Source organism: Lagenorhynchus albirostris, chromosome 4 (assembly GCF_949774975.1).
Source record: "Lagenorhynchus albirostris chromosome 4, mLagAlb1.1, whole genome shotgun sequence".
Taxonomy (NCBI): domain Eukaryota; kingdom Metazoa; phylum Chordata; class Mammalia; order Artiodactyla; family Delphinidae; genus Lagenorhynchus; species Lagenorhynchus albirostris.
Genome location: NC_083098.1, coordinates 32,770,201 through 32,782,474, shown reverse-complemented (window position 1 = coordinate 32,782,474; position 12,274 = coordinate 32,770,201). Strand labels below are relative to the sequence as shown.

Here is a 12,274-nt window from a genome sequence, read left to right as displayed (position 1 = left end):
AGCCCAGAGATAAACCCACTGACCTATGGTCAACTAATCTATGACAAAACAGGCAAGGATATACAATGGAGAAAAGACAGTCTCTTCAATAAGTGGTGCTGGGAAAACTGGACAGCTACATGTAAAAGAATGAAATTAGAACACTCCTTAACATAATACACAAAAATAAACTCAAAATGGATGAAAGAGCTAAATGTAAGACCGGACACTATAAAACTCTCAGAGGAAAACATAGGAAGAACACTCTTTGACATAAATCATAGCAAGATCTTTTCTGATCCATCTCCTAGAGTAATGGAAATAAGAACAAAAATAAACAAATGGGACCTAATGAAACTTAAAAGCTTTTGCACAGAAAAGGAAACCATAAACAAGATGAGAAGACAACCCTCAGAATGGGAGAAAATATTTGCAAACGAATCAACAAAGGATTAATCTCCAAAATATACAAATAGCTCATGCAGCTCAATATCAAAAAAAAAAAAAGAAACAACCCAATAAAAAATGGGTGGAAGAGCTAAGTAGACATTTCTCCAAAGGAGACATACAGATGGCCAAGAGGCACGTGAAAAGATGCTCAACATCACTAATTATTAGAGAAATGCAAATAAAAACTACAATGAGGTATCACCTCAGAATGAGGTGAATGGTCAGAATGGTCATCATCAAAAAACCTACAAACAATAAACGCTGGAGAGGGTGTGGAGAAAAGGGAACCCTCTTGCACTGTTGGTGGGAATGTAAATTGATACAGCCACTATGAAGAACAGTTTGGAGGTTCCTTAAAAAACTAAAAATAGAATTACCATATGACCCAGCAATCCCACTATGGGCATATACCCAAAGAAAACCATAATTCAAAAAGATACATGCCCCCCAATGTTCACTGCAGCACTATTTACAATAGCCAGGTTACGGAAGCAACCTAAATGCCCATTGACAGAAGAGTGGATAAAGAAGATATGGTACGTATATGCAATGGAATATTACTCAGCCATAAAAGGGAATGAAATTGGGTGATTTGTAGAAATGTGGATAGACCTAGAGACTGTCATACAGAGTGAAGTAAGTCAGAAAGAGAAAAACAAATACAGCATATTAATGCATATATGTGGAATTTAGAAAAATGAACTGGTTTGCAAGACAGAAACAGAGATACAGACATAGAGAAGAAACGTATGGACAGCAAGTGGGGAAAGGGTGGGCGGGATGAATTTGGAGATTGGGATTGACATATATACAGTAATATGTATAAAACAGATAACTAATGAGAACCTGCTGTATAGCACAGGGAACTCCACTTCGCTGTACAGTAGAACCTATCAACACTGTAAAACATCTATACCCCAATTTAAAAAATTAAAATAAATAAATAAAGAAAAACAATAATCTCATTGGGGAAAGGGGATTTGGAGTGAGTCAAGTTAAAACCTAAAACGTTCTCTAGATTTAGTGATAAGGAGATTACTGCCATTTACTACTTACATATCTAAATTTCTTGAATCTGTGGGTTTATAGTTTTTATCAAATTTGAAAAAAGTTTAGCCTTATTTCTTTTGATACGTATTTCTTCAGATATTTTTCTGGCCTGAAACACCCCTGCCCTGCCCCCACCCCCAACATACACTCCTTTTGGGACTCTAATTACACATATATTGGGGTCACTGAAGTTGTCTTATATCTCATGGATGCTATTTTTCATTAAAAAAAAAATTTTTTTCCCTGAGTTTCATTTTGGATAGTTTCTGTTGCCATGTCTTTAAATACACTAATCTTTTCTTCTGTGGAAGTTTAATCTGTTGTTAATCCAATTCAGTGTATTTTTCTTTTCAGACACTGTATTGTTCATCTCCAAAAGTTTGACTTGGGTCTTTTTTATATCTTCAATGTTTCTACTTAACTTTTTGAACATATAGAATACATTTATAATAATTATTGTTATGGTCTTCTAATTCTACTATCTGTGTCAATTCTGGGTTAGTTTTGATTGGAGGATTATTCCTCTCACTAACAATTATGTTTTTCCTACTTCTATGCATGCCTGGTAACCTTTCATTGTATGCCAGAGATTATGAATTTTACCTTGCTGGGTGCTAGATATTTTTGTACTCCTATAAATATTATTGAGCTTTGTTCTGGAATGCATTTAAGTTATTTTACAGTAGTTTGTTGCCTTGAAGACTTGCTCTTATGGTTTGTTAGGGAGGTTGACAGCAGAGCTCAGTCTAGGGCTACTACCTTCTATTGAAGCAAGACCTTCTTGAGTACTCTACTCAATGCCTTGTGAATTGTAAATTTTTCTAATCTGGCTGGTGAGAATAGACACATTCCTGGTCCTGCGTGAGTGCCTGGCACTGTTTCTTCTAGTCCTTTGAGATGGTTCTTTCCCCAGTTTTGGTTAGTTTCCTCATATGCGTGCATAGAATACTTGAGAGGAACCCTCTCTAGATACCCAAGGTTCTCTTTCTGTGTTACCCCCTCCTCTCTAGTATGGTATCCTGTGAACTCTATCCACGTTGGTCTCCCTGATTCTCAGTTCCACCTCCTTGACTCAGGGAGTCTGTAGGTCTCTGCCTAGGTTCTTCTTCCTTGTGTTGCAGCCAGGAAACTCTCTCAACAAAATAAGCTGGGACAATTGTAAGGCTTACTTTGTTTCCTTTTTCTAGGAATTGCTTCCCTTTGCTGTTTGATGTCAAGTATCTTGAAAATCATTATTCCATATATTATGTTTGTTTTTGTTCTTATGCGGGAGGATAAATTCAGTACATTACTACTCTATCTTGGCTGAAAGTCAAAGTGCCACATTTGAATAAACTTCTGTTAGCTGTTCTGAATTTTAAAAGCAGAGGACAGGACATCACTGTATAAAAGTATGAACTAAAGTTAGTCTAAAAATCCTTTCTATAGGTATACAGGCTCTGACAGGTTTTTTTTCTTCTGATTGTAGTTCCATAGCTTTCCATAGAAAAAGAAATCCTACCGTCACATCTAAAATATATTTATAAAATAATGTAATTATTCTACATATCTACTGTCTATTAAATATGCTATAATTTTCTATAATTATGTATTCTATAAAAATAGATGATTCTTTAATGGAATTAAAAAGTAATAGCACAAAGCCAGGAAGGAAGGACTCTTATCCTCTCATTCCCCTATTAAGATAAAAAATGTACAATGTGAAAATTTCAAAAATTCACATATGTGTAATAGATTCATGATTATAAATTCTATAAGGCCCAAATACAGATCCATCTTATGTGGATGCATAAATATTAAAAGATAATCTAGATGTGATGTTGATGAAGAAACATAAAGTCTCTTAATTCACTGTAAACCAGAAAACTTTCTGCTCATTCACTTAGACCTCATACCCTGATTATTACTCATTCACATTGGTGTGTTTTCCTTGGGTTGAGAAATAAATTACCAAACTGTTAAATTTAAGGGTAAAGATGGAGAGCAGAATTCAGGCAAGCAGTATAAAACTATAGTTGCAACTTCTATCTCAACTATGCTATTCTACTCTCCAGAAAACACACCATCCTTAACATACTTGAAAAGTCTTCCTTCAAGTTTTATTACCTTTCTAAGAGGTGATGCACTTGCCAAAATTGCTGCATGATTCAGAGGTACAAGGAATATCAACATCTCAAGTTACATGCTTGAAATGAGTTTTCCCACTTCGTTAATTAGTCTGGCATAATTCTTTACCCCTAGTGATTTTCTGTACCTCAAGATGATCCACTGGCTTAGGATCACAATCAGTATATTTCAGAATAGTTTTTAAGTCTAAATAAGAGTTTTTAGTCATTTCTGTGTGGACAGATATCAAATTGTGAAAAGGACTAAAAATGAGAGGTCACAAGTGGAGGTGGTATCAGTCAGGGTCATCTGCCCAGGGAAAGAGCTGTGACAATACAATGGGGACCACAAAGTGAAAAAGCAGAAGCCTTCACTGGGTATGGCTAAGAGCTATGGGTCCCTAGACAGAAAAGGGAATGAGGCGGGTAAGCAAAGAGTTGGTACTTCAAGAAAAAAGTCCAAGAACTACACAAAACTAAAATCAGGAAGGAAGGTAGAACCAAGTAAAAGTGATAAATGAAAGATCAAATTTGGTTACTGTGAAAACAGAATTTCCATGATCAACTGCTGGAGGGCATAGCTATGCTGATCCGGAAAATAAACCACCTGAAGGTATTAAAAATCTGGTAAGAAAACTGTTCTTAAAATGCTCTTTCACAAGAAAATGCTCTAGATAGGATACACACCATTTGATGTCCTCTTTAACAAGCAGTCTGTGTCTCCTTTTAAAGGTGAATCATGAGCAGCCCACACTTCCTAGTAGTGAACTCCTAACTTGTCTCCTGCTGCTTTGATGTGCTTGTGTTCACTGAGGGTCACTTGATATTAGTTAAAACTTTAAAACAGATTAAAGTGCTTAATTTTGTAGCACATTCGGTTAGTACTTTCTTCTGCAGGAAGATGATAAATGAAATGAATCCATGGGCAGCACGAAAGAGCTCTCCAAGTACTTAATTCACAGAAAATGACTGGCTCAGAGGGTTCTTCTGCCTCCACTTTGCTTTGAAAATCACCCTGGGTAATCAGCTGAACCAGGGCTACTACATATTTTCTAGGCCATGCATGGACTACATGTACTTGCATGGCATCTCCTGGAGTTGTGCAAAGCAGAACCTGTCTCTAAAATTAAGTTTAACTTTAGATTATACTAATTGAACTGCTTAAATTTTTTTTAATTGTAAAGAATACCATCAAACTTAATTGTAACCAAACTATTCTCAGCTTAATTTAAAAATACCAAATATTTTCAATTTCTCTCAAAGTCTTCAATCACATACTATAATATCAGTTTTTCTAGATATTTCACTTGATAAAGTTTCCTAAATGAAAAGACAGGCTAAAACAGAAAAATGAGGAAAGTTATGCATACTTTTCTAAGCAATTAAATGCAGTATCTTTCATTTCCTCAAATATTCAAAATTCTATCTTTACATAAATATAAAAAATATACTGAAAATGAAGCTTTGGGGACTCTGTTTTAAAAGTAAGGAAAAACATCATTGGAATATTTAAAAGGCAAGTCAATACACAGACTACTTTTCTGCAACTTGTAAACTCGTATTTTTTGGTATTACTTTTCCTAGAAGATAATGGTGGATTTCTTTCTGGAGTCAAGGTACTTGAGGCCAACTTAACTCCTTCTCTGACTTCTCAGTTTCCTAAGCCTATATTTTATGTCTTTATCCTTCTACCCCACCGACCGTCCTTATTCTTGAAATGCTCATAATTTCAAAGTTGTCACTGTTCAGTGCTTTAACATTAAGGCTCCTTAATGCAAATATTAATGCAATATTAATATTATTAAGGGCTTTATTTTCTCATATACGTGGAGAATGGTTATCAGGCAACCAGAAGTATAAAGTATCTTTGTTAGCAAAGATAAAAACCCTCAAGGTGTAATACAAACTTACGTATTTCTTCCACAACTTGCGGGTCACATTCTTTGTATTTTTCTACTTCAGCCTTTAGCTGTTCCCTTTGGTCTCGAAGTGAAGAAAGCTCTTTTGCTAGCAAGGTTCGCTCTTCCTGTATTCAAAATAACATTATGTACAATTAAGACAAACAAAATGCCATAAGTTTATACATTTTATAAACATTTTATTTTCTCATAACTGATACGCATTAGGTTTTGACGATATTATATATACATATACATATATATTCACAGTATAAGAACGAACTCAATTCTCATTTTTCTCTGCAATCTCAATTATCTTATATAAATGTTAACTGAATGGAAATTAATATGTAGAATGGAATGCTCATAAACAGATGAGAGGTTACCAACTATGTCTGAACTCAAAAGAGGACTATTATCACATTAGGAAAAAAATTATACCACTTCTTGGGTAGTTTCACAAGATTGTATCTATATATATGTAAGTAATATTTTATGGCAACATCAATCATTATAAAATTTTCCTTGAAAGTGTTCTAGATAACTTTCCAGACTTCAAGGATGATTAACCTTTAAAAATATCATTAATAACAGAACTGTAGCTTGTGACCTCCTATCACTTTCCTTTAAAGGTAAACCAGAATAAAGCTTTTACACAAAATGATCCAATAAACACCATTTGAAATTTCTAGCCATAGTTTTCACTAACAGGCAGAAGTAATAGTGCTATCGGTATTCAGTTCATATGTGTGAAAAATAAGTCCAAATAAAAACCAAATACTGGAAAAGGTTACGGTACAGAATTATAGGAAGAGTCTGAGGCAAAACCAAATAAGAGTTCAAACTGCCTGATGGGACTTGTTTAAGGTTGCTAGCTTGTATTTTTGTACTTGTATTTTTCTACTTTTGCCTTAAGCTATTCTTCTTGGTTCCAAGTGAAGAAAGCTACTTTTGCTAGAAGTTATATAACAGAATGCATGTACAGACCTCTGAAGTAGCAGAGTCCAACAGAACTGTGCAATGACAGAAATGTTCTAGATTAGTCTTCTCCAATGCAGGAAACTACATAGGGATACTACATAGGGATACTGAGTACGTGAAATGTGACTGTTACTGAGAAACTGAATTTAATCGTATTTAATTTTAATTCAAATGTAAATTGTTACATATGATTAGTGTATACCACATTAGCATAGCGTAGGAGAGATTGAAAATTAACTGCAATATAAGATGATCATTATTTGCTATTAACACCCAAATTATACATACTCCACAATGAAAAGCAAGAGGAGAAAAAGCTAATGAAGACAGGAGAAGCAGGGTGGTGACTATCTGTGTGGATGCAATGACAGTTCTCCAGATACCCTGAGTTGGGAGCCTGGTTATTAGCACCAAGACCTTTGCCAAATTGCTTAACCTTTTTGTGCTTTCAGTTCCTCAAATGTAAAAATGAATATAGTAATAGTAGCTACCTCCTTAGACTGTTGGCAGGATTCAATATAGAAAATGCGTTTGGAACAGTACCTGCCTGGCTCATAGTAAGCAGAATATATATGTTAGCTATTTCTTTTTCTTCATTACCATCATCAGCAGTATCATCATCACCATGAATAATATCTAGTAGACAGAAAAAGCTTTCAGATATTTCTGAAAACTCGTGACTAGTGAACACAGGATGAACACGAGAGTTCATCTTTCTCAGGAGTCTTTCTGAACTCCTATAATCTTCTGATAGCTGTAGGTACCAACTGGGCTTGCTAGTAGGTTTTTTTCCTAGTTTCAGTGGTTACAGTGGACTGGGTAACCTTCAGCAGACTGGCTGACTACTTTGTGGCATGAACATGTCACCATTAGTTGAAGGTGCTTCTACAAGTTATTGCCAAATCAAAGGAAAAAAACAGGATCAAATAAAGAAGTGGTAATTGCTGTCAACTGAAGAAGAAATAAAACAGTTTCAGGTTATGTCCAGAACTTACCTTCCCTTAAATATTCTTCAGCAATTACCATTCTCCAATTCCTATCCGTCACTGTCCTGACTATTCACATGAAAGAATGTATGTAAAATAACTCTGAAAAGCATAAAGCCATGTAAACCTGTGATGTATTCTTTTCTATTGGGTTGGCCAAAAAGTTCGTTTGGGTTTTTCTGTAAGATGTTACAGAAAAACCCAAACGAACTTTTTGGCCAACCCAATACAATGTGACAAGTTTTTGAGTCTCTTTCACAAGTCGTACAAATAGAGGTTGAGATGAAATGCTTAGAGGTTCATGTTGATCTTCAACATTTTTTCAAGTCATAAGTCCATACCTGAGATAATGATAAAACTAAAAAGTAAAGTTAATTTTTAAAAACCCCTAACACTTTTAAAAATAAAATAGGTCAAAATTCATGTAAATAATTTAGAAATATTACAAGGCCATGAAAACACTGTATTGATAGTTTTCTTTCTTTTTTTAAATTTATCTATCTACCTATCTATCTATGGCTGCACTGGGTCTTTGTTGCTGTGCCCGGACTTCCTCTAGTTGCCGCGAGCGGGGGCTGCCCTTCATTGTGGTGCGCTCATTGCAGTGGCTTCTCTTGTTGCAGAGCATGGGCTCTAGACATGTGGGTTTCAGTAGTCGTGGAGCGCAGGCTCAGTAGTTGTGGCTCTGGGGCTCTAGAACTCAGGCTCAGTAGTTGTGGCGCATGGACTTAGCTGCTTCGTGGCATGGGGGCTCTTCCCGGGCCAAGGATTGAATCCATGTCCCCTGCATTGGCAGGCGGATTCTTAACCACTGCACCACCAGGGAAGTCCGATAGTTTTCAATTTATTCAGTGCCAAGACTCTTACAAAGCTGACTCTTAAAAATTTACATAAACATTTATATAAGGCTTACTTTGTGCCAGGCTCTCTTCTAAGTGCTTTGCAAATATTAGCTCGTTTAATCACACAATAACTCAGTGACATAGATTTTATTATTCCCCATTTTACAACTGAGAAAATCGAGAAGAAAGAGTTTAGGAGACTTTCAAACCCAGGCAGTCTGGCTCCAGGGTTTATGCTTCTATGCTACACTGCTATACACAATATAATACAATAATAATAAATCTAGATTCACAATTAGGGAATCCTACCAGGTCAAATGTTCACAGCCTTTGCTGTGACTCACTTCTTTTCTAGTGGGAACAGCATCCTCCTCACAGGAAGCTCGATGCTTTTATTCTTCTATTTAGAATTGACATTATTAAAGAATCTACAGATACAAACTTACCGTTTCATGTCGGCCAATTTTAGCTTTCTCGATGCTTTTCTGCAGGTTTGCATGCTTTTGGTTTACCTCAGATAACTAGAGAATTGAAACAAATAAAATGGTTTGCTAAGATAAACTTGCTTAACATAAAGTTTATGAATCAAGAAGACAAAATGAGATTTGTCTTCAGCCCAAGTCAGTATAACAAAAATGTCAAAGACTACGTTGGGAACTAATTTCTCTAACTTGAAGAAAACCAAGTACCATGAATCATTAGGGCAGGCTGAAAAAAAAAAAGTTTAAAATATTTCTTTTTATACTATACAAAAAAGTATACAATATGCTTCCAATCTTTTCTACAGTCTTGATTTATTAGGTTCCCCGCCCCCATCACAAATAACTTGAGGTATATTATTTAGTTAAAAATTTAACTTGAAAGTTAAAAAAAAATCTGTTTTATATAAATTCTCTCTTCACATTTCATTTCACTTCTGACGAAAGTCTTGTTTGAAACACTCTATACTGTTTCTTATAGGCTGGTAGTACTGTGACCTGCTTCACTAACGTAGAGTCAAAATTGAACACATCACTGTATACTAAGTTCTTAGAGAAGAAAAAATCTATTAGATTGTTGCCAAATTTAGGCATGTTTTACATACGTTAAAAGTGAGCAGTTTAAGCATTTTACGAAGCTTAGAAAGTAGTAAGTTATATTGTAAAAGGATTAAATAATACCAGCCTAAAGAGACCTTAGATACAGAATATTCATTAGCATGTGGCTGGGCCCACACCAAAAATGACTGGTTAACTTCAGAACATTGCCTCCCCATCTCAATTTTATTAATCTCACCTGGGCCCAAGATTAAATAAATAATCACAGGAAATTCTCAATACTAAATTCTCCATCACATTTTTTGCTACATAAACTAGTTAGAAATTTTAGACTCATTTGATTGGGTAAGGGCTTTTTAAAAATATATTCCACTCCTCACTAACTCTTGAGTTACGAACATTTGGGAAATAATTAACGAATGGATGAGTAATTTCTTTTGGCTGATTCTAAGAAACTGACCTTTCACCATATGACCTTGTTATAGAGGGTGAATTATATTTAGATACCCGTTTTTTCTTAAAAATCACAAACAGTATCTTCAAAAAGTTTGTAGCTTTACCCTGACTTTGGGAAATGTTCCACTTCTCAATATGCACAAAGGGAATATTGTCAGTTTTCCTTTAATGGCTCTCTAGTCCCTGATTCTAATCCATAGCATGAACAAGATCCATCTGTGATGCCAAGAAGACACCACTACCAAACCAGTTATACCTCTTCTGGAGAGTAATTATCTTCCTAAGTTAAAAAAACAAAAATCTGCTGTAGAGGTAAGAGCCAAAATAAACTTTAAAGCCCTAAATTTAGCAAAGAGACCTTGTTCTTTAAAACAAGGGTTCTCACTTATAACACTCTGTTTAAAAGGTTAATATTCTACCCTGAAGGACCCACCTGAAATAATTAATAAATGCATGTAACATCTGAATTCAGGAGTAGAGAATTTTCCAATGAAAAAATACACACGTACATTAGCATAACACTTTTCCATTACAAATGTTTTAAAAATAACCAAGTAGGCAGATGTTACCCAAAAAGTGAAGAACTATGTAAAACTTAGCCAATAATTAATGGACATATATCTTAACTCTATTAATGAAGTGTCTCCCCGGTATTGTACGTCTGCTTGTAATTATTTACAACTTAGAAACATTTGGAAGAGAACTAATTCAGGAATTCCTTAACTCTGAAGATAACCTTATGTATTTTAAATGTGATTTCATGACTCGTCATTTTAAGTATCTTGGTAATGGAGGGAGGCACAATCTAAATGATGTTATCAAATGAGAAGCTTCTGCTAATTATCCTAAGTACTGAAACAATTTGGCCAACTCAATAGGGAAGGCTTCTTGGCTCTGTTTAGTTCTTAAAATCTCAACTACTGGAAACAATGAAAGCAACTCTTGTGAGGCAGCCCGTGCTACCAGTTTTTCATCTACATATCGCTTAGAAGGAATACTGCTATAGTTCCTAACACATACCTTGGAATTAAACCAAATCCAGGCCTCAAGTGATTAAGAGCTGAGATTTTCAGCCACTCTATAGGTATTATCTAAACCACAAGTTCTAAACTTTAGCACACATCAGAATCACCTGAACGGCTTGTTAAAACACAGGTTGCTGGGCTCCACCTCCCAGGTTTTGAACAGTAGAGGTCTGGGATAGAGCCTAATAATTTGCATTTCTAACATGCTTCTGGTTAGGGGCACCACACTTTTGAGAACTACTGGATTACACATAAACCTGTTTTCTTGCAGTAACAAACCCAACTAAAACACACAAGATATTAATATATGGGAGAATATTACCTAGTTCATCAGCAAAAAATGAATTATTGCTAAATACTGTAGTCTGAACTAGAAACAAAATATCTCAATATTTCTGTCACTGAAAGAAATACAAAAGTCCACATTTACAAAAATAGAAAAAGAAGCGATACTCTATAGTTAAGAAAAGTATTCACCACAGGATTCCTTTAAAGGGCAAACTCTTGACACATTTCTATAAAATAAAACAAGAACCAACTATATATATTAACACTGTAACAAATCCATTTCCAACTTTCACTAAAGCAAATAATAATTTTTAAAGCCAAGTAACTCAGAAAAAACAGCAGCAGCAACAACAACAAAAATGTCTTGTAATTAATAAGAACAGGATTTCATCTTTAGACTTGAGGAAGGATCTGACACAATGCTTCTCTTTAATGCATTCCAGACCACCTATACAGATACTCAGGATTCAGAAACATAATGCCAATGTTTTCTAAAGAGCTAATTCACTGCCTGGAGGAACTGCCTATTCAGAAGAGGAACAGGAAGATTGATTCAAGCTGGCTGCACTGGAATTCTGATTTGCTCCTTTTCAGAAATAAAAAAAAATTCAAAGCATTATGAAAAAAATATAGAGTTTTCATAGGTGGGAAAGAATGTCAAGGAACAGAGGATGGGGAAAAGAGGTAATAGCAAGAGAAACCAGAACAGTCTACTGCTTTATCAAAACTCATGTACGGTATGTTATGGAAAAAAAAGGTTCTATGTCTTGTTTTTCCTTAAAAAAAAAAAAAAGCAAGGCAGTATAATTTAAGATTTCATGTTTAAAAACTCTTATTAGTGTCTCTACAATTTTAAAATTTATTTTTTAAGGCAATATTCCATTTAGGAATCAATCATAAGGAAACAATGAACACTATAAAGATGTATTTCTATATAAAGATGGGAGCTATATAATTGTCTTAACAATAGAGAAATGTTAAATCATTATTTCACAGTATGGATGTGTCACAATTATGTAGCCAAAGGAAACATTTTAAAAGAACTTTTAATGACAGATACAGAACAGAGTTTTAAAAAAACTGGAAACAAAAGTGTCAATACATGAGAGCCTATCTATCACCAAAAAAACTCAAAACCCCCCCAAAACTAAAAGAAAGTGCACAAAACTTAACAAAT

At 34.8% G+C, this 12,274-nt stretch overlaps 1 protein-coding gene across 2 annotated transcripts in view; it reads right to left on the bottom strand.

Moving 5' to 3' along the window:
- MND1 (meiotic nuclear divisions 1) overlaps nucleotides 1–12,274 on the bottom strand; it is a 162,688-nt gene that overhangs the window by 22,370 nt on the left and 128,044 nt on the right. For both annotated transcript variants that reach the window (XM_060147813.1, XM_060147814.1), the window contains 2 exons: nucleotides 8,738–8,812; nucleotides 5,496–5,610 (listed from right to left, as the gene is read on the bottom strand). In XM_060147813.1, coding sequence (XP_060003796.1) covers nucleotides 5,496–5,610; nucleotides 8,738–8,812 — 190 coding nt within the window. The remainder of the gene's footprint in view (nucleotides 1–5,495; nucleotides 5,611–8,737; nucleotides 8,813–12,274) is intronic.